This window comes from Drosophila erecta, unplaced genomic scaffold, assembly GCF_003286155.1.
Source record: "Drosophila erecta strain 14021-0224.00,06,07 unplaced genomic scaffold, DereRS2 tig00000000-arrow-pilon, whole genome shotgun sequence".
NCBI lineage: Eukaryota > Metazoa > Arthropoda > Insecta > Diptera > Drosophilidae > Drosophila > Drosophila erecta.
Genome location: NW_020825194.1, coordinates 5,181,879 through 5,209,703, shown reverse-complemented (window position 1 = coordinate 5,209,703; position 27,825 = coordinate 5,181,879). Strand labels below are relative to the sequence as shown.

The following is a 27,825-nucleotide window of genomic DNA, read 5'->3' as shown; positions in this document are numbered from 1 at the left end:
CAATTAGCGCATATTTCAAATGCGATCGCCGCAATCCCAGCCGAACATATTTCTGTTCGATCCAGACGAGTCCAAATGACAGGAAATGATGCTGATGGCAAAAAGAGTCCAGCAGTTCAGAGCTGCCTTATATCATAAGATCGACCTCTAAAGGTCTGATTGCCAAAACTACAAATATAATGTCTGCTCTTCCAAAAGTAATAATACGCCATACATGGTTATGTCTTTTACTATCTTTATTGATATTCCTTTATTGCGTCTAGATCAAAATTAATATAATAAATAAATATTACTACACAGATAGGTATAATACAGTACAAAATCGTTTGAATCTTACCCGGTTACACAGCTACCTAACTACGAGCATAAAACTATATTATTGCGTACAATTGCAAACAACTTTTAAAGTCTAACGCGTTGCGGCTGGGTCTTAGTTTAATGCTACGAATCTATCTATAGACAAAATACAATAACGGTAACTGCTAATTTACAGTATTTACAGCTTATACACAATATAGAGCGCGACGATCCTAAACGAGAACTATATACATACAGCTTGTGCTAGCCAAGAAGTTGATTTCCTTTATATATATCATTACCTTTAAATGAACGTAAATGCGCGCCTGGGTTACACTAAATATCACACTGTGTAGGATGTTGCTTAGCGAAGAGAAGAGTTCGGAATTACACTATCTAACTTATATATCCATGGGTGTCCACATCGACATGACACTGTGGAAAACGCCCGTCTAACTGAACTTTTTAACTTGATCCACAAAAAAAAAAGAGTTATTCCTATAGAGAACTTTAAGTTAGAGATTAAAGAGCAAGCCATTAAACTGGTTAGTATTAAGATAAGATCAGGTATACAAATACATTGGCCCAACCTGTGGCCTCGAAAAGCTTGATTAACACGCTTATTTATTTGTGTACCTCATCTTACCATAAACGACCTGGATTTAGAAAAGCTACGTTTTCAACAGAGCCACTCCTTTGTGGAGTACCTCGTAATCCTAATCTATGTCCTAGTTTTAATTACGCTACTAATGCACTTGGAAAAAGCGCCCGTGCTGTGGCAATTGGAACTTTGAGCTGGCTGTGGGCGGCTGCTTGGTTTCTTGATTGGTTGGTTGGTGAGATCACGGCTAAACCATCACAGTGGTGGCAAGGACATCGGAGCCCTCGTCGCCCGAGGAGGGCGGCATGGACTTGCAATTGATCGACCGCTTGCCAAAGTCCTTCCGCGGACTGTCTAGCGAGCCCACCGTGTTCTTCCGCATGTCCGAGTTCTGGGTTTTGTGCAGCAGTATTTGGGAGCTCCGCTTGTGCGCCTGCTTCAAACCCGTACTGGAGTCCAGCTCACGCTCGAAATCGCATGGCGGGAACAGTGGCTGCGATCTGTGCAAAGCGGAACTACTCGCCGCCGAGGCGGCTAGTTCCGGAGCGGGATTGAGGCTTAGTTCCATTCCGGTGGCCGCTCGCAGGGAGCTGGTGCTGCCCTTAAGCGGATTCGTATACCTTCGCAGATTCTCCTCGTTCTGTAGATTATTCGACTTCTCCTCCTCGTGACGCAGTGCATCCAGAGAGGGAGTTAAGTTCATTCCTGAACTGGTGCGATAAGCGAGACGCTGCTTCCAGTAAAGACTGATGAAAACCGAGAATCCCACCAGGACTATAAAGACACCGCATAGCACTCCTATCAGCAGACTGTGACCCGAGCCATCGGCCACTCGGGCCGTTTCCAGCTTGACCTCCACAATGGAGGTGAGGGCAGCTAATTTTGCATGCTGCAACTCCAGTTCCTTGCGATGCTGAACGCCATTCAACTGCCTGGAGCTGAGGAGTTCACCCAGCAGACCCACCGCCACTGACAGCTGCTGATCATTTATTTTGCTGGAGGACTGAAAATATACAAAGAGTAAAATAGGGTTTGGATTAGATTAAATGCTTCAGACAATTGAGTTGATATTTTATATCTTTAAAGTACATAAGGAGGGAATGTGCAAAGCACTTACCACAGTTAGTTCAACAGTGTCATTGGTGCCCGTTTTGAGATCGCAGAGCACCATGAGCATTCCCGGATCCTGACCAAGTGTACTCGCCGGCTTCTTAATCAGCTTGGCAGCCAGCAGCACCCTCACCAGGGAGCAGAGCCCCTCCACCGAAGCTCCCTTGCCCACGCGCTCCAGGGCCAAGAGGATGGTGAGACGGGCGCAGTTCTCGTTGACCACGGCCTGATTGGGCCAGCAGCTGGATTTGGCTGGCAGCCGGGGTGGAGCTACCCGTCGCGATGGTTCCAGGGCTCGACAATCCCCTCGAACAGTGCAAGGCGATGAGAGGCAGGTCTCACTCAGTGCCGGAACACACACCTCGTGCTGTTTGCAAACGCCGGACAGATTCGAGGACTTGGAGAGCGGATCCAGCTTATAGCAGTTGGGCAATCCACACCAGAGATTTGTGCAGCGAGAGGTGCCGTTTTCGCAGACACACGCATTGCAGTTCTCATCGTCCTCACTTCTTCCGGTTAGAGCAATATCCAGCCAATTTTGGCTTTGGTTCAGAGCAGTGTAAGGGGAGATGGTGTTGCTCGCGTTTTGACAGGCGGACTTGGGATCGGAGAGCACTAAAAAAGACATATAAAATAGCACTTTTAGCTTCTTAACACTCAAATTATATGTAGGCTTTTAAATATTTATAGTAGTTATAAAGTGTAATCCAACTTACAAATTTCACACCGCAATCCATGGCGTCCTGGTGGGCAGATGCAGCTGTATCCCCCGATTCCGTCGATGCAGGTGGCACCGCCTTGGCAGGGCTGTGGCGAGCACTCGTTCACATTGATGCGGCAGTCAGGACCGGAGAATCCTTGAGCGCAGACGCAGCGGAACCAGCCCGCTCCTGACTCGCAAGTGCCGCCATTGTGACACGGCTGGCCGCGGCACTGGTCAATGGCCTCGGCGCAAAACAGACCAGTCCAACCTGGCGTACAACGGCAATGCGGCTGCAGAGCCTTGTCCGGGGCTCCAGGCATGCAGGTGCCGCCATTCTGGCACTGACCGGCATAGCAACCTGTAGCCCGCTCCGAACAGCGTTTACCTACATAGAAGAAAAAATGAATTTACAAAATTTGATTTAATATTTGAATATAAATCGTAGTACAATGTTTTGATTTATTCAATGCTTGTCTCCTCAGAAACAGAAGACTTAGGCAACGAACTTATACTAAACCATACTAAACCTACAATTAGTTTCTTATTGTAATATATTTGTTAAGCTAAAATATATTTCCCAGAAACGAAAGACTTAGGCAACAAACTCATTGGGAGTGTGGGAGTTTACATCCATAGAAAGAGGATTGCCATGACCGTTGGCTTGGCTTGAACTAATCGCAAAAGTAAAAGTGTGCCGACATAGATCGATGTGGCTTGACTGTATCTGTATCTGTATCTAAACTGTGGCCGAAGCTATTTTTTATTATCTGTAGCTGTGTCTGTGACAAAAAAGCGAAACGCGTGAAATATGCAAATCGCAAATTAAAAACAAACATAAATCATGGCAAAGGTTTGGCCTAGCTGCGGTGGGCCCCCTAGGAGGTTTTGGCTGCCACATGTGGCAAATACATTCGCCGGCTACGAAGACTGCGACTAACGCGCAAATAGTTATTTTTTTATTTTCAAAAGCTTCGCGGCTCAGCCGCATTCGCTTCAATTTGAGGCCGTAATGACTGCCGACTTTCAATGTTCAAATAAATGCGACCGACTCGATCGTGTGTGTGAGAGCGTAGCGCTCTTAACTTAACGTGGCCAACACTCGTCTCGCGCCCATTTAAAGCCCCCAAGCGTTGATAATGCGCCAGTCAGGCAGTCGGCATACAGCAGGTTTTTATGCCCTCTCGGAAGGAGTAGTAAAAACTACGCGGTGAGGTTGTAAATTTAAATCGGTTGGTCTAAAAAACTTCTTGTAAATAAAACTTGGCATAATCAAAGGGAACAATTGTGTGCAAAAGCCTTTGTTAAATACTTGGATTGCGTGATTTTTAAAGGAGTTTTATTCCCGTTCATTTAATGTTGATTGATTGAAACTCTAACCTGCTGTGATACTTTTTACCACTTTCACTGATCCCCACCAACAGCAGTCTGTCCCTAGGGTATTTCGCCTGCGGCTTAGCACCACTTTTGCAGTCTGCACTTGTTGCAACGCTTTGACGTTCACTTTGGCGGCCTGGCCGCTTAAAGCGCACCCGACTCAACCCGGCTCAGTTCGCCTCAGTTCAGTTGAGCTGAGCTCATCGCAACCCGACTCATCCCAAATTCCCAAATCATCTCATTCCGTCTCGACTCACCTGTCCAGCCCGACATGCATTCGCATGTAAAGTCGCCGTCGCCGTCAAGGCAAATTCCCCCATTTCGACAAGGATTCGGCGAGCATTCGTTGAGATCTGCGGAAAGTTAATGAGTTTGCCGTCTCTGTGCATCGGTGGATGTGCATCGGGATTACTCACTGTGCTCGCAGAAGGTGCCGGTGTGGCCCACATGGCATTTGCAGAAGGTGCCCACGTCGCTCATCTCGCAGCTGCCGTGTCCGCTGCAGGGCAATCCGCTTGGCTTGGCCATCTTCCTCGTCGTTGTCGCCGATGTGGTGCTTGTCGTCGTCGTTGTCGCTGACGTCGCTAGGCTGACATTGGCGAAGCAGCCCTCTGTTGGTTTGGGGGACATGATTAGGCTTATTAACGCAGGGTTACACTCAGAAAGATATACTATTTATAGCAAAGTACCTCATTTTGTTGGCAAAAGGTACGAGGTACGAGAACAATTTTGTCTTTTAGAGTTTCTTATCATTTCTAAATTTATTTTCAAAGTGTACGTCTGAGGAATCCCTCGTCTCTCGAAAGACGACAAAAAGCTGGCAATCTGCGATTGATGAGCTTAATGATGTCTTCATCGGGGCGAGATCGGTTCCCATGGCCTCTCGGCAGGTCTGTGCTATTTTTACTCACCGTTGCAGGGCGGTTGGGAGCAAAGCGGACGCAGTTGCTCGCAATGCTTTCCGGCGCGATCCGGAGGACAGTGGCAGTAGTATCCTTCGGGCGTGTTGAGGCAGTGGCCCTCTAGACATGGCGATGGTGTGCAGTTCTCCTTGGCCTCCTCGCACAGAGATCCCGAGTAACCCAGTGGACAAATGCAATTGAATTTGCCCACCATGTCCACACACTCACCACCATTTCGGCACGGTGAAGTGGCACACTCGTCGATGTCCGTCTCGCAATCGCGACCCGTGAATCCTGCGGCACAGGCGCACCTATAGTCGTTGACCAGATCGATGCAGGTGGCTCCATTGCGGCACTGACCCACACAGTCATCCAGGTTTTCGGCACAGGTGACTCCGCCCCAGCCCTCCTTGCAAATGCAGGCAAAGGAACCCGGCTGATTGCGGCACTCCTTGGCATTGATGCACGGTCCGATGGCCATGGATGTGGATGCCACCGCACTGGTCAGAGCGGCCAGAAGGGCGGTGCTGCTCAGATTACTCCCAATGATCGCAGTGGCTGTGGTGGTCAGCAAAGCGTTCGCAGCGATTCCGGCGGAATGCGGCGCCTCGCACTCGTTCACATCCACCTGGCAGACATCGCCGTGCCACTCCGGCGGACACTCGCATCGAAAGCCACCGATTAGATCGATGCAAGTGCCACCATGCTCGCAGGGACCCCCGGCGCACTCATCGATATCTGGAAAGGAATGAGGGGAAATTCAAGCAGATTGTTTAAGTGCCATCAAGAGATAAAGTGCTAGCACTGTGGGAAAATGCTCGTAATTAAAAATTAGTCCCCAATATCACAATTAAATGTGGTTTATATAAATGAATATACTATATATTTTAATCTTTTCCAAAACTGTTAGTTTTGGAAATTCCTTCATCTTGCTGGTTTTAAAACATCTTTGCTGTAAGCTAAGAACCATTTGTGTATTATTTTACATTTAGACACCAGCTCCTATTTTCTCTCCGTGAATGTGTTGATTTTGCTGTTGAGCGCTCGAGCGGCCAAAGCTTGAGCAGGTGGCTCTTAGCCCGGGCTCAAGTCATTGAACTGACTCGCGGATGGACTTGGGTATGGGTATGAGCCTGCGTGCCTGGCTTATCGGTTGCCTGAAATCTTCGCGAGACGACGCTTCCTTCTCTATCCCCTTTTTATTTCCTTCAGCAGCACGCAACTCATTTGTTTGTATTATGGACGGTCTGATAAGAAGGGCACCCCAAAAATAAAGTTGTGACCCTTTGCTGGCCATTAGGCCGCAAATAAGGTCAGATTGCAGATCAGCAGCAGTTACGATACTTTTAACTCAATTAAGCAGTATGAAATTTTATATCTAAGTTTCCCACGAGATCGGAAGACTTGAGGAGTTTACCAAATATAGAAAATATTTACGACTGAATTACCTGATTAATATCGTGGACTGTAAACCATTTGAAGTGACACTGATGTTGCAATCAAACCATTTATATGTCAGTAAGTAAAGTGGAATTCTTGGCAACAATTGAAGGCCCTTAATTGGCATGCCAAAATGACCAGTACAAATGTAAATCCTTCAACGCCGACTCATTCGTTTTGGGAATGGCAACTCAATTAGCTTACGGCTTATTGCATTGGCCAGCAAATAGTTTCTGGTGAATGTGTCGGTCGTGCTCCAATTGGAATGCAAAACCGAAGCGAACCAAAGATTTGCCGGACCACCGTGGCAACAACAATCATAATAAACCCATACCCATACCCATACCCATATCCATCCATATCCAAACCGAAACCCAAAGCCCAAGCCGGCAACAATAACTGGCTGTGCGTGCTACGTTTCATTTCATTCCATTTCATTTCACTTCATTTTATTTCGCTACAGTCAAATGCGTGTGTGCTCAATTGCATGATCGAGCGGCAACATTGCCGCACAACAGCACCATCAGCCACCACCAACTTGGCCAGCCAGTTGGCCAACTGGCCGGACAAAGAGCCACATTCAGCCACATTCAGCTGAGCTGTGGCTAATCGCGTGCTGCGGAATAAAATTAAATCAAAACTCACTTATTTCGCATGTCGGTCCCGTCCATCCGGCTGCGCAGTCGCAAGTGAAGTCGGGGGCCAGTTGCTGCTGCAGCTGCAGGGAACCTAGGGACACCAATCCCGAGGAGCTGCTGCCATTCAGCGCCTGCCCCTCCGGCCGCAGGTGATCCAGGCTGCGCATCGAGCTGCTGCGTCTTACCGGCCTGCCCATGTTGCTCCTGCCATGTGATGTGCGATACACTTGGGCTTGAGTTCGGTTACTCGGCTGCAAAGATACACAGATACAGATACACGCTTAGACTCTGTGCTATAAGATAAATAAATAATTTTGGAATATGTAGCGCTCGATAGGAGCAGAAAGGACTTTACTTCCTTTAAGCTAATATTTTCGTGGTTTTTCTTCGAGTGTCTGGCAGTTAAGTGCAGTTGGGGGACGGCTCATCCAGAGCGTATTAAATTAGTTTATGGCACTGCGAAGAAGCGCATAAATCTGGGTCTTACCTTCAGCGTGCATGTGCCGCCGTTGCGGCACGGCCTGGTGGCACATGGGTGCTCCACGATCTCGCACTGCTCGCCCGAGAGGCCCTCGGCGCATGTGCAGCGGTACTTGTCCGGAGCGGTATTCTCGCAGGTGCCGCCGTGCTTGCAGGGTTCATGGGTGCCGCAGAAATTTAAATCTGTTGAGTGCGTAAGGCGAGACTATGAAATATGCATCACGGCGTAATGGCATCGATATTATCGATGATACCCCCATTCCCACATCAAGACTGCCATTCCCACTGGCAATTTGCAGGTAACTTACCTTGGTCGCACAATATGCCACCCCAGTTGGTGTCGCACACGCATTTCCAGGCGCTGCCGTTGCAGGAACCATGTTTGCAGCCGGGATAGACCATGCACTCGTTGCACAGTGGACCCCGCCAGCCGGGTCTGCATCTGTGGATTAAATCGCAGATTTTGATGAGTCTCTGGGTCTGCTTTCGCTGATTGGTAAATGGAGCATAGAGGACCCTAGCCGAGGGGTTAGCTCAAAGTTGAAGGATTCAGCAGCTTGGGAAAAGTATTCCCCCATAAATATGCGGAGCTGTGATTACAAAATGGGGCATCGAAGACCTTGGCCGAAAGGTGATCTTCATTCGATTGGCTACAAATGAGTGTGTTCGTACTTGCAGCATGGGAAAATGCAAACTTTGAATTCAAAATGAGGTGTGGCAGAGCCCAGCTAAAAGGCGAGCTCCATAATAGCATCCAGATTTTATCTGCAGCTGGGAAATATGTAATGCCAACGGTGGGATAATACTTATTTATGTTTCCTATTTAATAGTTAATAAAACACCTGTCTTAGTTAAAGCTCTTCTAATTATTGTATATTGCTAAATAATATTAGCCATTTGTATGGCAGGCCCAAGCCTTTGGGTTTCGAAGGTTATCTGCATCTTGGGAAAACATTCCCCCATTATTCATTCGGCAATTTGGGCTCCGGTGTTTCTTTACATTTCAATTTGGCCTGGGAACGCATTTGGCTCCGGCCAACCACCGAATTGGGTCACTCTGAACTTTGGCCTTGATGCATCAAATGCTAAAGTGGCAGTGCAGCCAGTCGGCCACTTTCTGGCCACTTTGGCAACTGCAATAGCCAGTCCTGCTCCAGCTCGAGGCGAAAACTGTGATTTTATCGCTGCAACACGCCAAAGTGCAGCGGGATCAAAGTTAGCCAGCCGGGGCATCGAGTACTGAGCCTTAGAGGCATCGAAGTATCGAGTTATCGCCCGGCGAGGTGCTAACTCTACAAGCTCCGGGCATCACGTCATGCTTGGCGATAGTCGACATCGCCGTTCGATGTCGGTAATTTATGATTTCATTAAAACGGCAGCCTGTTGTTATCTGGCTGCGAATCTGCGGCTCTGGTTCCACCGGCCTTCCCGGCCAACAAATCGCAAATGGGCCAGCAACGTGCAAACAGCAAAAGTAATTTTTCTTCTGGCTTATAATTGTTGTGGCGCAGCGGAAATCTGCTGACTTTTGATGTTTTCTAGGCCACACTAATTATTGCTATTTAAAGCCAGGACGAGAGGAGGTGCTCGGCGCGGACTGGTTGGCATGGGATGCCTGACAGAGCATCATGATGCAGTCGAGAAATGCAATCATGGCCGCCGGCTCACGTATTCTGTGTTACGCTGGAGCATTAACAACGGCAACAACAACTGTTGCCGCAGCAGCTGCAGCAACTATTGCTGCTGCAACTGCAACAGGAACAACCGAGGCACAAACGTTTTTTCGTGCTGCGGTACGGGGACTTGCAGCTGCACTGTGCGAAATTTACTGCATGTGAATTCAATGCTTAAATTTAATATTTAAAGATTGAAATTACGTGCTTGAAACTTGACGATCAAGATAAAATTAGGCCTGAAAGCTAGAACCATTAGACAGACATTATGTTCATTAGTTTCCAAATGAACTTATGTCTTTTCCAGTACACTTTCTGCCAAAGCTCTTGCTGCGCGAGTCTGAGCATGAGAGCTCCAAAGAGGCGGCCTGCAAGTTCTAACCAAGAAAGCGGAGCAGGAGGAGGAGGAGAAGGAGAAGGAGGAGCTCCTGGCCAGATCAGCGCTTGGCCATCGTGCGGGCGTTTGATTAGCCTGCTCTTTGGCCGCGAATCGCATTGGTACTGGCACTTGATTGCAGATTATATGGCTGGTTACAACTTTATAGCACTCGGGTTATCTCCCAAATGGGTAGTTACCGAGTGCGAACAATTTAATAAGGAATGCGGATTGATTGGAAATAAACCGATTGGATCAGTTTCCGCTCTTTCCCATTTCATTTCAGTGGCAGTGATGGGAAAAATGCAATTCGCTTTGCTGGCGGTTTTTAGCGAAAAACCAAAAGGTGTACGCTCATAACTGCACGAATTCTCATCCAATTTCAGCTCTAAAACCTTTCCTAAGCTCAATTTTACTTGGACAATAATGGTGAATTCATATTTTACTTGAATTAAAAAAATTAATTTTTTGCCATTTTTTGAAATTTTGATGATGGTACCCCTTACCAAAAAGTGAAAAATTAAAAAAAATTTTTTTATTTTTTTTTTTTAAATGTTTAAATGCAAATCGTTTATGCTTCAAAATAGTGTTTAAAAAAACAGTACCATTTTGATATACCAATATTTTTGGAGGAGTTATGAGCTCAGGAGTACTGCACTGTACCGATTTTTCGAGTAAATTTCAACCAATTTAAGTTCTGAAAGCATTTCTACGCTGGTTTTGACTTATACAACATTCGTACATTCAAAACTTAATTGATTTCCAAAACTAAATTTTTGACGATTTTTTGAAATTTTGATGATGGTACCCCTTATCAAAATTTCAAAAAATTAAAAAAAAATTTTTTTTCCATTTAAAAAAAGTTTGGATACAAATCGTTTAAGGATCGAAATAGTGCTCCAAAAATGTATACCATTTTGACCCACCTTATTATTTGGCTGAGATATGAGCTGAGGAATTCCAGAAATATCCTGTTTTTTTATTAACTTAATTACCAGAAAAATGCGCTTTAATCTGCACATATAAACAACTATAATGAAACTCCTGTATGTTTCCCATCATTGACTTGACCATCGACTGATTGGCATTTTCCTGAGAGAAACGCTGCCAACTATTTCACACATTTAGCAGCGAAAAAAGCGGCACTGAATTAAGAAAAGCAGCAGTAGTAAAAAGTGCCCCATGTGAGCTAAAGAACCCATTTCTCTGCCACCGATCTCGCGCAGCAAGAAAGAAACTGTCGGCCATTATTATAACTGTGGCCTGGCCTGGCCTGGCTGTCGATTTTGAGCCATCCGAGTGGCGACTCCAACCATCAGAGGCCAGGGCCATTAAGCCGGCCCCAAAGTTTAGTGGCCACATGCAAAAAAGTGTCATAATCACATCGTTAAGTGGGGTGGCAGGGGGTCGTAATTACAAAGGCGTACACTCTACTCTCCACAGTATGATATGAAAATGTGGAAAAAACAGGTATGTATATAAAGCTACTTACTCGCATTCGCCCGGACGATCGCACTTGCCGTGGACGGGGTCGCAGCCCGCCTTGCAGATGGCCTCCTCGCAGTTGACGCCCTGCCAGCCATTCAGGCAGAGCTTCTGACCCTCGGAGCCGCAGGCATAGTGACCGAACTGGTCGTCCCGCGGACGGCAGAAGGTCGTGCAGGTCGTGTTGTAGTAGGTAACGGCGCATTGCACCCGGACACGGTAGGTGATCCGCGCGTTCCGCCCGATGTGGTCCAGCGTCTTCCACTCCGGCGACGGCAGTATCACGCCCGAGTATGATGTTTCCTCAATTAACCTCTCCGCATCTGCATTTCATGCCATTTCATTCGGTTGGGTTCGGTTGGCAAGTTGGGTGTTTTCGGGTCAGGATTCCGATGGGCGGCGAGCGTGGCATGGCAATTGTTGTGGCGGTTGTCATCGGATTCGGATTGGGATTCGTTGTTGGTGGCATCAACGTCGGCGTTCCAGTGGAGCAGGGACAAATGGGATGTGGGCAGAAGAATTTAGTTAGTTGTTGGTACCATTTCGGGCGCTTAAGGATGCACTCAGAGAAACTTTATTGCAAAACTTGGCCAAATACTAAAGTGAATGTAGTGACTGTTGATCAACTAGTACTATTGGCTTTCTCTGAGTGTATTCTCCTGCGTCTTTGCTTGCTAATTAAGCCAAATGCCTGGCTGGCAAACAATAACGAGCAGCGTGCAACAAGCAACATGCAACTAGCAACTTGCAACAAGGGGCTGTGGTAACGAGCACAAGCCTCCAATTGCCACCGCACTTACCTGGATAGGATGTGTTGTACATATCCAACGCCTGCAGTATCAGCGTAAACGACTTCTGTAATTGAACGTGAAGAGAGGAGGAAAGGTGGCATTTAGTTTGGTGTCTTCAAGTTTGACTCTGCGCTGACGCTAATGGACAGTTTAATCTCGGGCTGCCCGCCATGCAAATGAAGACAACGCAACGGCCGGCAAACAAAACAAAAAACCCAGAAAACAAACAGCAAACCAACCAACAGACGAACAAAGCGATCAGACAACAAACAAAGCGAGCCAAAGCAAAACTAAACACTTTAATTTCACGCAGGAGAAGCGGACTTTCTAAACAGACTTCAGTTTGGCCATGTCCATGTCGCTGTCCATGGCATTGCAATTGGCCAAAACCAAATGCGAAAAAGCAACGCAGACCCAATTCTCTTTAATTTCCAGATTTGTTTTCATTTCATACCCTCACCGGGATAGTTTTTGAATTTTAAAAAGAAGTAAAGGACTTTTCGGGTGTATTTCCAAATTACTTCTCTTTTCCAACATAAGAATGTGAACCCTAGAATTTGTATTTTGTAAGAACTTGTAATCTTGTAGATTTGAACATCCTAGAGCATCCACCATGTCGACCTCTAAAATCAAGAGTTTCCTCTGATTTCTTTCAACTCTTCCTATGCATGGGCGCATAAAAAGTGAAGATCCGATGATTCTTTTTTTTTGTAATTTGCGAGCTATAGAAGATTTCTCGTTGGGCAGAAAGCAATTAAACGTCGACGATGTCTGGATGCCGCCGCTGGATGCCAGGAAATGCTCATTTAGCAGTGGGAGGCGGTCGCCAGTGGATGGAAGATGGGCTGGGCAACGGATGGGGGAAGTTCCCAAGTAATTGCCCTGGCGACGCGACACTAAATCAGTCCAAAGCAGACATTGGCTAATTGCAGACGTATCAACATCAGCGATAACAACTTGACACAGTTTGTAAATCTATCCATCCATAAGCTGACCACCCTGGCTCAAATTTCCAGCCACCATTCAATTTCCACGCGCTGACATATCGCTGTCACTTAGTTTCTGTTCCGGGCTCGAGCTAAAATCATGATCCGTCTGGATGTACGGATATACATATATGGCGCACGGCAATGCCAGCGGAAGTGTATCAATTGAAAATGGCGATGCGTTTGGTTTTGGATTTCATGAAATACGAGATGCCACATATGAACGAGCCAATGGGAGGAAGTTCTGAACTACATGCATACAGATGGAGGCGGATTGGGTAAATAGGATTCATTTGTGCACGCAAATTAATTTCTCTTTTTCGAAAAACAACGAAATCAAGTAGCTTTCAGTGGGACATTTCAGAGTTCTGAATTGGCCACCGAAATGTTTACACAATGTGAAGAATCATGTCTTTTGGCCAAAGCACTCTCGCTAATGGAAGCCATGGGTTAACAAAAGTGTTTCATCTCGAACAAAGTGACTTTTGTGGGGGTAGCGAAATGGATCAAAAGCCCACAGTTTATTTGGTCAGTCATTCATTGATCTTGAGCAAAAAGTGGAACAGGCCCACAAATACCACTCGAGATCGCTCAATGGCTGCGCACGCGCACTCCAGATCTTCAGGCCATTGGAACTTGGAAAATATTGTCAAGTGAAATTCGTTTGGGTCTGTGGCAGTTCGAATGCTTCAGGTGGATGGTTGGATGGTTGGATGGTTGGATGGCTGGATGGCTGGGAGAGGGTCCCTAGGTGAAGTCGGTGTTTGACAGTTACATTGAAGGCCCGCGATGGTATATGTTATGATGTGTGCTCTTGAGGCCGGGCTCAAGTATTTCCTAAGTCATGTTTATGAGTCTTAACATGCCATTCACTCAATCAGCAGCCAGAGAAGCAGAAGAAGTCATTCAATAAAAAGTGGGACAATTGCGACCATATCGGCAGCTCTTTTTTGTATTTGTTTTCTTGATTTTTGTCTTTCGGTTTTCGAAGATTTTCATGAGTTTGTGAAAGGCTTCTTGAGGGTGCCTGGCAGCCAGACAAACTGACTAACTGACTAACTGACTGACAGTCTGCAGGCGAATATTACGCCGGGCATTATGCAGAATTCGCCCGGTATTCGTTCTCTTTCTGGGCGCCCAGTCACAGTTTCGAGTCACTCACATGTGAATTGGGGAGCTGAGGAGCTTGGCGAGCTGGGGAACTGAGGGCAAAAGCACTGGCAAAGGCACAAGATTAAAGCGAAACCAAAGCGAAGCGTAACGTATCGCCATCGCCATCGGCCGAGCGACAAGCGCGACAAGGTAATGTTCCCACGAAACAGGTTGTCCGCACTTCAGGCCACGACTTTAGTGCTCTCGGGGAGGCGGGGGGCCGGGATTGGTGGAGACACAGAACAGGCAAGCCAGACGAAAGCCCCGAGCACCAAGCACCAAGCCGCAAGTCCCAACCCAAGACTAAGACCAAGCCAAGACCCAACCAAGACCAAGACCAAGACCCGGCTCTGACGCATGCCTGCTCCCCCGCCACAAACCACCGCGCCGCGCCGCATCCCAGCCACAGTTGAACCTGCCTAATGTAAACGGCGGCGCATGCGCATGCCGACGTCGACGTCGACGTCGACGCGAGCGGCGACTGCAAGTTCTGCTGCACTCGAAAAATAATTAAATTAATTTGCTGTTCAATTACAGAAATTCCTTCGATGTGAGCCCATAATTTAATGAGAAACTTAATTTAAAAGTGGGTATTAAACTGTAATTAAAAGTGAGCTTATGGTTCATTTATGTTCTTTAATGGCTTACATAAAAAAAAGGCTTAACTGGATTGATCAATCTCAAATAATATATAAGCAGAAATCTGTATTAGAAATTTGGATTTTGGATTGGCTTTGGCTTCCATTTAAATGAATATAACATTTGTGTGCAAGTGCTCTTTGGCCGCGATTCGCAGTCGTATTAGTTGGGACACCGATCTGGCCAAGGCGTGTAATTGTTAACCAAGTTAGCTTTGAACAGCACCAAAACAGCAGCAAACAACCGTCAGAACAACAGCGTACATAACAACCAAATAAAAAAGAGCAAAACTCTATTTCAATTCTGCGACTACACCCAGTCAGGTTACATTTTTACCTTAACCGAGTTAAAAGAACGTAGCAGGCCACGTTTATTTTATGTTTTATTTTCTCGGTCCGAGTGTTTTCTGTATGGGCTTCTTTTTACCATTTTATTCCTTCCCAGTTTGGCAGTCATAAGCCCGCATTATGCTCACTTAATTAACCGAAAGCCGCTTAGGAGGTGCCCGGCAAAGAAGTATAAAACATGAAACACAATTTTTAATTGCTTTTTTTCGGCTACCGCTGGCAGAATCTCCGCCGACCAAGATGACGACCCTTCCCTGGCTGGCTGGCCAAGGGACTTAACTTTGAAGTGAGTTGGTCGAGATGAGTAAGCCGCTTTGGTGCTAGCCTTGGCATTTTCACGCCCCATGATTCTGGTTCAGCCCACGCTGGAATTTTGGCCACAGGAAGTAGCGCAAAGAATCGACTCGCTGTGGAAACCCCACATAGACTATGCCCCTCCCGGTTTTTTTTTTTTTTTTTCTTGTTTCTGTGTTTTTCTGCTGCTTTTCATAAATACATATTCTTATCAATCCGGCACGAGCTCTGCTCTCGGCTTCGCACAGATCCATTCACATTTCTGTTGCCGGCTAGACCTTATCGCCCATGAAACGTACAGTTCAGCTTGGCTGCTCTCCAGGCGGAACCGAGCTATCTAAAGTCGAAAAACAATAACGAGTGCTGCCCACAAAGTGAGAGCTCGTGCCAAAAGCGTGCGTCTTAGTTGCAGAGGGGTAACATAGATATAATATAGTATAATACGAGTATATATGGGAACTGCACTTACCGTCCACCGAAACGTAAAGGGCAGCACAATGGCTCCCACACCCGGATCGCTGAGCACGAAGCTGGATCCACCCAGTATCTTGGTGGTGGCGTTGCCAAACGAACAGCCCGTGGATATGCTGGCACCCTGCTCCGTGGTCTGGTACTCCTTCAGGCACAGCCGGAATGCTGTCGTGCATGGCGAGCAGCCTGAAATTGAAATTCCAGCACGGGTTATCACACTTGCGAATATAATATAGGCTGTATACTATAGAAATGCAGACTTTGTTGCCTCCGAGATTGCATAATTGCCGGGCATCGTAAAAAGGGGGAATATATTAGTACAGAACCAGAAGTTTGCAGAGTGCAAATTCTGCTGATAGACCAAGAGCCTTGACCGTCTATTTCGGGGAAGCCAGATAAGAAATATCAGAGAGCTTAGGCATCCAGATGGAATCCAAAAGGAAATATCTGGCAACTCAAAATATAGCTTTATGTTAATATAGAAGCGTGATAAATTTAATAGGACAATTAAAAAGTTCGTTACTATTTCATAAGTTACAGCGAGTCGAAAGTAAGACTGCAGTTTTTACGAGGGTTTAACTTTCTTTGACAAGAAAATGCGATGAAAAGGCTTATATGCCACAGTTGGGGCTTTAATAAACTTGAAGATGGACTTACCTATCGTCTTGGTGGCCCTAAGTTCCGCTGGCATGCCGCAGCAATAGCCGTTGAGTAGATGGCTGTTGGTATTTGAGATTTCTAATATTTCCAGCTCGAAGTTACCAGCTGCGGATATCTGTGGTGGAGAACATAGGCAAAATTAACCAAAAACGCCAGTACAACGATCCCAAATCGATTCAAATCAATCACGACCCATAACGAAGCCCCCAAAAAAAAGTGAATCCCAATCGAATAGTACCCTCCCCTCTATGCCAATCCCTCCCCCTCCCCAGCTTACATTCCAAATCGAATAATATGCTCAACACTTTATGGATCTGATCCCAGCTCGTTCGCCCGTTGTAAAAGCTAATAAGCCACCTAGGGCGCTCTGATTGGGCTGCGGTAGAGGTTTTAATTAAAAACAAAAATAGATGGATCGATACAAGAGAGGAAAATCAGAAGACCGTAGCTCGTAAAAGTGGTAGGCAAATGAAAGGAGCCAGATAAATCTGGCAGCAAATGAAACACGAAAATAATGAGAAATATTTTCCCCACAGAGCGGCTTAACTGTTCGGCTTGGCTCACTTAATCAAACGAGATATCCAGCAGTTTGTATAATTTAGAATGCCTTTGTGCTCCAACTGGAATCCGTGGGCCCGAGTGGCCACAAATCACGGGCCCATCGATTGGAGCATTTGCCATAAAATTAATAACACATTAGATTGCCGCTCGCCGATCTCTCGCACTTGAACGCATCTGACAAATGGCACATAAAGTTTAACTATTCTTCGGCAAATCGCTTATCATAATTTAGCCAGGAGGAGAGCCTCCTGCATCTGGAAGCCGCATCTTGACCATCAACTTTGTATTTTAGGGTTCATTACCAGTCAGCGGATGGGTTCTGCTTCGCGGAAAATATGCTAATGAAAACTTGGGACTCCTGCTTTTATGGTTTCATATTTCAGTGAATTTATTGTCATGGTCTTTGGTAGCTGGCAGTGTTGATAAGTTTATTAGAAATAAATTGCAATTTAGCCGGGCCGCTTGGCTAACGGCATCCACCAGTTTCAAGTCACCTGCAGCTGCAGATGGAGTCTCAAAAAAATAAAGGCCGACAAAAACGAAACTTCAGCTCGAAGCCACATGCATTGTTGATCATGCCATAGATCAATCAAATGCAATCCCCGCCGATTCCCCCGACATTCTCCGCCAGTTTGTGTTCGGTTTCTCTTGGCGTTTTTTCGAGATTTCCTTTTGTTTGGGCCTCAAACTCAAAGACTCAACTGCAACTGGTTGCTCAAACTGATTGGGATTCTTGGCCGACCATGATCGAGAGATGCTATGTGGAACCGGTTCTGGCTGCTTACTATTTATTTATCACATTTCCTCGGGCCATGCTCCTCATTCATGAAGCAGGTGCATCCGCTAATATTCCGGACAAACTTTGACGTAATCAATTCGATTAGATAAACCACCAGAAATGCTTAAGGAATTAGTGCTGCGGCGCCACATGTAAACTGGGGGAAAATCGAAACGCTTAATGAAGCCGACACACGATGTTAATGTGAAATTAAATTTTAATTAAGCCTGCAGTTAGCAGGGAAGCAAAACGAATCTTGGCCCTAAAGCCAACTGTGCAGCTTGGCAACGTGGGAGCTCGCTTCGCCAACTCATTTCTGATTTTGGGCTTTTTATGCATATTTCGCAGTCAGTTTAATATGCAGCTTATGATCAATAAATGTCAGCTCAAATGAGAGAGATCTTCTGCGGCTTTTCGGACTTTTGGCATCCCAACTTGGCCGAGTAACTGGGTTAATTTCAACTGACATGGGGCCATGTGAACGGAGGCGATATGATCGCGGATTCGCTTGACCAGTTGACTGGCTGGATGGCTGTCTGGTTTTCCCTGGAAGTTGGTCATAAATCGCCGCTACAAAATATTTAACTTTTCTTTACTTCATTAACAACTAAATAGTTGCATTGGGACCGAGGTGGATCTTTGCTGCCGGCGACTTTTATCGCCTCGCTTACCCTAAATCAATGCAATCCCCTCATCCAAGTAGATAAATGTGTGTAATCAATTTGATTGCCCCACGGTCGGCCACATCCCGAACTGCTCTTCTGGGGACTGGGATTGGGATTGGTATTGGGACTGGGACTCGCCTGCTCCTCGGATTCTAATGTCTGCCTCTCGAGATCTCTGGCGTATTAATCAAATTGTTGTTAAGACCCCGCGCATCCCCACTCACCAAACTGCCTATAACTTTCCGACCAACGATTAATTTTTATGTATTTCTGAACCGTTGGCTGCCGTTGGCTCTCCAACTCTTTGCCTTTTTAATTGCCGCTCGGGGCATCTCCGCTGGCATCTCAATACATGTTTAGGCACTTTGTGTAACACTTTATGACGGCTACACCCCGAAAACCTCCTAGCTCCGGCGATTCTCGACTACCGTTGCCATGTGGGAACCATTTCGGAGAGATGGCTCTCGTAGATAGAACTGCCCACTAATCTGGCGGATCACCTTTCGTAGGAATCCTCCTCGATCCGATCCTACTAAGCCCAGAATTCCTAGTCAGAGGCTTTTTTAAAAACCAGCGAATGACTTTAATGGATAGATTGATGTAAGCTTGCGTTAACAACTTTATTTTTTAAAGGAAAAACTTTAAAACCCTTTATGTTGTGTTTTATGCCAAACATTACTCTCAGTATTTTCAATAGTATTCAATTATTTAAGGTTGTGAATGATTTCTGTTTGTTTATGGGTTCTACGAATCTTGTTTATTGGCATATGCATGATTTACTGCCCTGAGAAAATTTCAGCGTAAGAGCTCTCATTAAAGACAGCTCTTTTGGATGCGGAGTGGATAAATCGCTCAAAAATAAACCCAAAATCATCATTATTTACGTCCCCCATCAAAACTTTGCCCTCAGCTATTGCCAATTCACATGGGTTGAATCAACTTTGGCTGTTTTCTTTTGGCCTTTTGCCGAGACACTACACCCGCATGTATTTGGATCTGGGGCTTTTTCGATTATTGCTTTTGGGGGTGGGGGTTGGGGGTTCGATCGTTTTTTGCATGTTGGTTTGCTTACCTTATGGACTAACAGTATTAAAATTAAAGCAATTAAGTTGCAGGCAGACTTTAATGATCGACAATCGCGGACCGTCGATGGCAGGGTCGCGATTTTGGGTTCCCGATGCCTCGGACGCTGCCTTTTTGTCGCCGTCTTCTTGGACATTCCCAGGCTGTCTGGTGATTCTATTGTTGATTCCGCCGACGACGACGATGTTGGTTTTCGCCGAAAATGTTTCCTAAACATTTTGTACATTCTGGGGGCGTTTGCGAGCGTGATGCTGGTTGGCGATCTAGATGGAGTTTGTTTCGGATTCACTCTGGATTGGCACCACACAAATGTAAATTCGCTGGGCAGCCTTAATTAGCCCATGTATGCAGATTTTGGTGCCTTTGTTTGTTTCTAAGCTGCCACACACTACACTTGCTCTGGATAGCTGAATAACTGGTCGTACTCTGGATGCTGTATCATTTTCTCCACTTCGCCTTCGTTTTGTTTTCTTAATGTTGTTATCACACACAATTATTTATTATATTTATTATTTATATGGACCTTAGTATGTGCTTCTCTCGTTTTTGTTTTCTTCACACTTGACACTTCCACTTGATAGGCGATGATGTTTTGTAGATCTTTTGCTGTAACAATTGTCGAACGAAATGGAATTGAAACGGGCTGCGGAAAATCTATTTCACTGTGCATCATCAACGCTAATTGACACGCAGATGCTGCTGCAGTTGCAGTAGCGGCAGCCGCAGCCAGCCGCAGCAAGCCGCAACAAGTGCCACCAGCCACCGCAGCAACATTTACTTTTGCCAGACCGCAAAGAGCGGCAACGTGCAGCAAATGCAAATGCAATTCAATTTATGTTAATTTAACGCTGTTACTGCCGCTGCTGCTGCAGAAGCTGCTGCAGATGCTGCTGCAGTTGCTGCCGCGACTATGGAGCCGTGTCTTTGGCCACAAACAATTTGCATCTTGTGCGCATATTAATTTACAGATATTTTCACTCTTGCTCACATTACTCATTCTTCCCCCCTGCCCCTGCCATCCGGGCCATCCTATTATCCCATGGCCTTTAGCTCCCCAGCCCGCCCTGGTTCCTCCTGCTCGGGTGTTAATTGTCCATTTAATTAAGTAATTTGCTTGGGGCCTCCGCCCGGCTTTGGCACGGAACGGAAGTCGTTGACTTTGAATCGAAACCCAGATGCTGCCGCTCTTGCTCATGCTGCTGCTGCTGCTGCTGCTGCTGCTGATGTGGATGTGGATGCTGCTGCTGCAGGGCATGACCGGAAGTGGCTTTTGCAAGTGGATGATGCAGCTACCTCCCCTGAATACCCCTACTTTCACTCCGCACTCTTGGCAATTTGCAAAACGACAAAGTACTGGAGGCCTCAAAACTATATTATACCCTGTATCTATTTGCACGCATTCAAGTTCTAGTCATTTCTGGATACACTCTGATTTATCAAATAATTGTGCCAGCAGATCCGTATTGAACAAAACGATCTGAATAAGCTTTGGACCGTGCCAGATCCGTAATTCGTTGCATATGGTAAATCATTAAGCGGTGCTTGGTACATTTTCCGCGCTCTCTTGATCAGGGGCTTTCCCATGCTCGTACCACCCAGTCAGAACCTCACTGATTTCACAATCTCTCTTTTCTCCCTCTGCACGGAAGAAAACTACAGCTTTATCTTTACTTAAGACTCGCCAACTTCCAAAGTATCCACATCCATTTCCTTTAAGTTTTGAAAAAATAACAGTCTTTAAGATCGCTTTTCGAAAGTCTAATAATTTCAATAGGTTGGTTAGACATCCTACTTGAAAATTTCTAGTAAAAATTTCTCTATGTGCGCCCATTATTATTATTATTTGTATTATCTGCGTGCATTAAGAACTAGTCGGCTGTTTTCATTCTTTCTCTCTTTCACTGGGCATGTTTCAATTCCACTTCGTAGTAGCGTGTGTTTGTGTCCCTGTGCTCTGCCTGTGTGCGTTATCAATGGAGCACACTGTGGCCAGCGATTCCCCGGAATGGGGCACTCGTTTTCGCATATTCACATTGTTTGCACTTTTACTTTTCGCCTTTGATTAAACACAATTTTTACGGCATTGTATATTGATATATTAATGTATTGTATTTAATTGAAAGGTATTTCCGTTTTCCCTGGCTCACACGATCTGGGCTCAGGAATTAATCACACACTATGAAAACACACACAGCAAAATGTCGGCTGATTGTCGATCTTTCGATTTGCTTTTCTTCCACCGAGCATTTGCAGTTGATTGCTCTTCATCATTTGTTGTAATCAGCAAGCAATTTAATTCGATTGCGGCACATTAAACACTTTCACAATTGTTATATGGATGGTGGCTTTCAGTTTGGGTACACAATAATCCAATTCGAGGAGGGGTTTTACCGTTGACAGAAAAGGGGCTCATCACCGCTCGAAGCACGGCGCTCGACTAAACGCGTTAACCGAATCCTGCGGCATTTCCAGCCCTCGAGCAGCATCCATTCACGGGGCGGAGCAAGTCACGCGAGAGTGCTGCGGTTTTGGTGGTGGTAAAGGTGGTGATGGTGATAGTGCTGGTGGTGGTGGCGGTTAAGAGAACTGTGGCTCGGTCTGAACCACCGAAACCGCTTCAAACTGAGCTGGCGACGACTTCCGCTGAGTGCTGCGTGCGCTTCAGGCTTCGACTAACGACTGATTGCCTCTGGGCACAAGTTGCCGTCGATCCCGATCCGAGAGCTTAACTCGCAGCGTTTCTCTGTGTGCTTCTCTTTGGAGAAAACCAGTTTGCTCTTCGAGCAGTGCTCTTTAGCCAGCCGCTGATTGGTCGCACGACTGTATATAGCCCCGGGGTCCGGAATCTGAATCGGAATCGGCAGTTAATGGAGTTGCTGCCGCTTCGGCTGCTGCACGCATGCGCGCCCGAGGCTCCCGGCTGCCGTTTTTTACGATTCCAACTTAATTATGCCAATAAGTGCATTCTGGGGCTGTGTGTGTTTGTGTGCTCCAGATCTAGTAGCTCCAAGGGACTGGCAATTAACACCTAATATGCAGGAACGCTCCCACAATCTTCAACGGGCTGGGAACCAAATCGTATGATACTTGCCCAGCCAATTATTAAGCCCACAGACAGAGCGGCGACTTCCATCCAATTATCTGCTGGCCAAAAGTGTATAAATCAAATTTAAATGCAACTGGCCTATCAGCGCAGCCAAAACAAAAGACTTAAGCAACAAACTTGGCAATTACATGCGGCCAACAAGACAGGCGGCAGCATCTTTGTTGTTGTTGCCATACTGTTGTTGTTAGCGGCTCATATTTCTTGAGGCGCATATCTAAATATCGAATCATGTTGCTGATTTTCCATTGTCTGCCCACCATAGCAACAACAGCAGCAACAACAAGCACAACTGCTGCTGCCTCAACAACTGCAACAACACATAGTAAATCTCATTGTGCCGTTGTGACATGACTCTTGTTCGACAATAGATAAAACAAATTGACTTGGTGTGTGCCCAAAATGTCTTCTCTAGCCGTCTCCCTGGCCATTTGGGTCTCCATCCTCCTCTATTTGGTGGGCGTACCGGGCAGCGGTCTCCCAGCTCCTTTGTCATCTTTTCTCGCTTAAAAATGAAGAAAAAAAAGAAGAAATGGAAGAAAAACTGCACTACAATGCCCATTATCAGCTTACATATCTGCGACAAGAGACCCCAGAGCGGCAATTGTACGGGCCACCGAGACGGCAAAGGCAACTGCAAACGGCAACGGCATCGGCATCGGTTTCGTTGTCCAAATATGTTGCAAGTTGGTGTTATTCTTCACACGGCATCATAAATTTCACGTATAATTGACGCTTTCAGTTATATCAAAATTGGCTAAAAGGCGACGACCAGCTTTGCGTTGGTGGCCAGCAGATTACAGCCTTCAGCCTCCAGAGACTTCGAGCTGTTGTCCCCAGAGATACTTGTATTATTTTTGCTCACTGTGGCTTACATTGTTTTCGTTTTGATTTCAACTAATAGCAGACATCGACTTACAGGTGTCTTTGTGCGCGTCTCTCATAATTTGGGGGCACTCTGTGTTGGCGGTTTGTTGGACACTTGTTCGGGTTTAATGGCATTTCTTTGTTGGGATTAGCTTTCGTTTTCTGGCCAAGTGTTTTTGTTTTACTGCCACATGTAACAGCTGCAAAAGTGGACCAGAGCGGTGGCATAAATCCATAAAATCAAACATATTGAGTAATCAAAATGTTAAACCCACCCTCTCGACAAAGGCTCACCCCCTCAAACGAAAAACCCTCGTTGGGCAAGTTCATTAAACAAACAGGCAAATATGTTGGCAATTTCAACCAGTTGGTTTTACACCACTCAACATTTTATGACAGATTTTTCAAGTGTTTTTCCGCCTCCTCGTTTTTCTTTTTTATTTTTCACTCCTCCTGCTGCCGTTGTGGTGGCTGCTTGCGGTTAGGGCGTTTTGGTGGTTTAGTGGTTACCGCATTCTGGCCGCCCTTAGTACTGAGAATCATTGCCTTAGGTTAGTTGTTTATGAACGCTTTTATTGGCACAGTGCTGGGTCAAGAGATTTATGGGCAATATTTTTAGCGAGAAGTTACGGACACTTGAGAGAACACTCGGGTTAAAAGACTGGGAATTGGAACTGAGTTCGAAAGGGGCAGCAGTTTTCCCGAAAACCATTGCAGTATTTACTTTAAAGATCTGTGAGTATTAGCTAATAGCATTTTACACTGCTTAGCCAAATGGTGTAGAAACTACAAGTTCCATACGAAGAGGGGTCGCTGCATTTAACGAAAATAATCTGATCTTATTAATTTTAATGGTTATTGCAATGGGCAGCGTGTGCGAAATATTAGATAATATTATCTTGGCTAAATTAAATAGCATTATTAGATATGATAGACCTTTAGCTGAGTTACAAAAAATTTATTGAAATCAGGTTGTAAAGAAAACGAGATTATGATATAATAGTTGAATATCTGACACAATTCCTATCATAGATCTGGCTTAACTAGATACTATTTGCTTAACTTTTAAAAAATACTTCTGTGGCTTTATCCATAGGAGCTGAGAACACAGCCTTGTATCATTCGTCAGCTTAACGAACCTTCCACTCTGCAGTTGTGTAATGAACCGATTTTTTATGTTGCACCATACATCAATGTGACCACCTGACCTGACCCCGCAATTTGTACCACCTTGCCCGAAATCAAAATCAAGGCACTTGTGAACCTCACACATGTTCGCCCACAGAGGGGTAAAATGGTAGAGGTACGCCTCATTTAACCCAAAATCCACCCTTAGGCGCTGCCAAAACAAAATCCAATTGCAAAATCAGTAAGGCAAACAGACTGCGAACGCATCGCATTATCACACGAACAAAGGCGATTAATTAGCGGCATTGGGAGGGGGATGAAAAGATATGGAACAGATATAGAGATCGGAAATCGGGCAGGGTTGGTCTCGATTGCGCCGACGCAAGCGAGTAATCGAGATGGCTGCGCGTGCTCATGTCTTTCGCCAACATGTGCAACTGTTACCCAGCGAATGCGACTCAGATTGCGACCGCGATGACAGCGAAGGGGTTAAGGGAAGGATGAGCGGCTTGCGGCGAGGAGTACTCATATCGAGCCCATACTTTAACCCATACACGTGCATATGTCATTTTTATAGCGCTATACGTGTTTGCCATAAATCCATAACAATATGACAAGTACAAGTACTTTAGCGGCAGCCTCTCTCATGTGCAACATGTTTGCACGTTCACGCCACCGCCAGTAGACAGTAGACCAGCACCAGGTATACCCAGGCACATCCAGTGTGGCGGAGTGCAGATGCAGAGACGCCCTGGACCGACTGGAACTCCATCTCCATCGCCAGCTCCGAATGGGACACCTTGCCTTCCATTTGGCGATTGCGATCGCACTGCGGTCAGGATGATCTCCATGCCGTGCTCCTCATTTGTGCTTCGGCTGCTATGTTACTTGCACTGCAGCATCATCACACTGGAAACAATTTGTGTCATTGCAACATGGTTTTTAGCTTATATTATATATGCCTTTGAAATAAAGTACTAAGAAAAAACATTGTTATAAAAAAGAGTACATAAATTCTAATGGCGTATATTATTTTTTTAAATTATATTACAGTGTCATTAAAATATGAAATGTGTGTGTTCATTTTTTATCGAGGCTCAAAAACATTTTTAGGTCCTGTTGAGCAGCAGTATTTAACCTTATAATTTATTAGGGTAATGTTGGAAATTATGTAAATTTTTTTATGAGTGCTGGGTAAATATTTCGCGCTACTCGCCACCGCCTGACATGATTTACATGAAGTGAAGACGCACGTTTTTATTACATTTTCGTGGCTGTAAGTGCACCCAAGGCAGTCCGGCCACCTAAACCACCACCTCCTAAGCACCCAGGCACCACCACCACCACCACCTCGTCATCAGCGGTTTGCCTTTGATTTGCGGCAAATGTTACGCACTGGCATCGCATCGCAACGCATTGAGGAAGTGGAAACCAACAGCTGTGCAAGTGGAGGGTTAAGTGCGCGAATCATTTATCATTTTTGCTGTTACAATTTTCAAGTGTGCACCGCCCTAGCTAGCCAACTTGCTCGCAATTAAACAAACAATAACCTTTCGGAAACCGAAACCGAAATCAAAATCAGAACCAAAAACCGAGGAAGATCGGCTCATCTCCGGGGTTGGACACTTGTCACTGTCCGGATAAATGTCGCCCTTCTCGTTCGCAGCTTAAGTCGACGTTTTAATTTTAGTTTCCCGCCTGGGTGAACTTGTATTTTTCGGTTTCTGGAAAATTGAATACTTTATTCATTGGAAGATCGTAATCCTCAAATGAGATTGCTTTAGAGTAATCGCTTCATTTATGGAGGATTTTCGTTCTTATTAAGCTTCATTAGGCTTAAATCAATTCGGTTAGGAGGAGATGTATATATGGAGCTGCTCATTTGGGGCCGAAACTTATGTTTACATAGGAAAGACATTTGTTACCTAGGTGGTCCCTTGAGGGTTCTCCTCTTTCACCTCGTTCCCAGACCCATGTAGCCACTGAGAAATTTCAACTAATTAAAATACCTATAAACTCTGCATGTTGAGTCCTGTTCTGCGGCAGCATTTCCAGCATTTCGTTGGAAATTTTCAAACAGAATCGTCGGGATAAGCAACACGCCAACCCAACAAATGACCAGCCGAAACCGAAGACTGAAAACTGAAAACCGAAAATCGACAAACCCAAAACCAGGCCCTTCGAACCGGCCAAAGATGAATGGTTGGACCTCGGCAGGGTTGCCCAGAGCCCCCCATTCCCCGATTGCCCGACTCCCTGATACCCCCATACCCCATATGCCAACTGACAGCAAACAGAAATCGACAGCCGTGCGGTGTTTACTACTCCAACAAGATCCCTAAAAAAATAACACAAAGTAAAAACAAAAACCGGGCAGAAAAAAATCGAAATTCACTTCTGATCGCATTGGGAATGGAAGCTGGCCATCAGCCGCAGCTCCACTCAGTCCCAGTCGAAATGGACAGCTGAAAAGGAGGCTGGAATTCCGGCCCGACTCGCGGATGGCTTAAAACTTTTAGCATTTTTAATTAGCGCGTTCTTTGTTTTCGTTTCGTTTCGTTTCGTTTCGTTCGTGCTGGCCGTCGAACAAAATGAGAACTGATTCGAACAAAACGAATTTTATTTTCGGGGCCTGCATGCTAATTCGCGCCCAGGAGGCGAGCTAGGACAACCAGAGGCGTTACCTCCACAGGGAGCTGTAAAATAAATCTTCACTGGGTCATAGTACTAACGAGAAGTGCAGGAAAATAAACTCATAACAGAGTAGCTTTTCCTAAATGGCATGATTGATGAAAACATCTTTAGTGGACTCTTAAAGAAAGTAGATTACGATTGTTTCCTTTTTAGGCTAAGCTTTATATTTTATCATAAGTATAAGTATAAAATAAGTGGTAATCCCTCTGAACTTTCAAGCTACGCCCCTGGTTAATTTTTTATCAGTGTCCAGATGGTGATGCAAGAATTGACCTTGAGCCCAGCTATCTGAGTGTAATTAGCTGGACTTTCGTGGCAAATATATTTCACCATTTTTGGAAATATGCTCCCTAAAGTTATGCAGGCAAGAAAACGAAAAGTAGTCTTCTGGAGCGCTGCTAATCTCTTTCAATGTTGGCACTTTAATAACCGCTCCAGCACAGATACTTGAATAGACGGTTAAATTGTCTCCGGTGTCCGGATACCCAGCCTTCGTGTTCTGGTCGCAATCTATGGAGGTCTATCGT

General features: G+C 45.6%; 1 protein-coding gene across 1 annotated transcript; it reads right to left on the bottom strand.

Annotated features, from left to right (window-relative positions):
• Positions 1-218: 218 nt before the first annotated feature.
• On the bottom strand, positions 219-22,200 carry LOC6554646 (protein serrate). Its single transcript, XM_001981541.3, has 15 exons — positions 21,898-22,200; positions 19,496-20,112; positions 16,417-16,534; positions 15,758-15,945; positions 11,880-11,934; positions 11,087-11,402; positions 7,854-7,987; positions 7,553-7,728; positions 7,073-7,316; positions 4,997-5,725; positions 4,502-4,696; positions 4,343-4,438; positions 2,725-3,096; positions 2,016-2,623; positions 219-1,901 (listed from the first exon to the last, which is right to left on the bottom strand). The coding sequence occupies exons 2-15, from the start codon at positions 19,730-19,732 to the stop codon at positions 1,146-1,148; spliced, it is 4,224 nt and encodes a 1,407-aa protein (XP_001981577.1). The 5' UTR covers positions 19,733-20,112; positions 21,898-22,200; the 3' UTR covers positions 219-1,145.
• Positions 22,201-27,825: the final 5,625 nt, after the last annotated feature.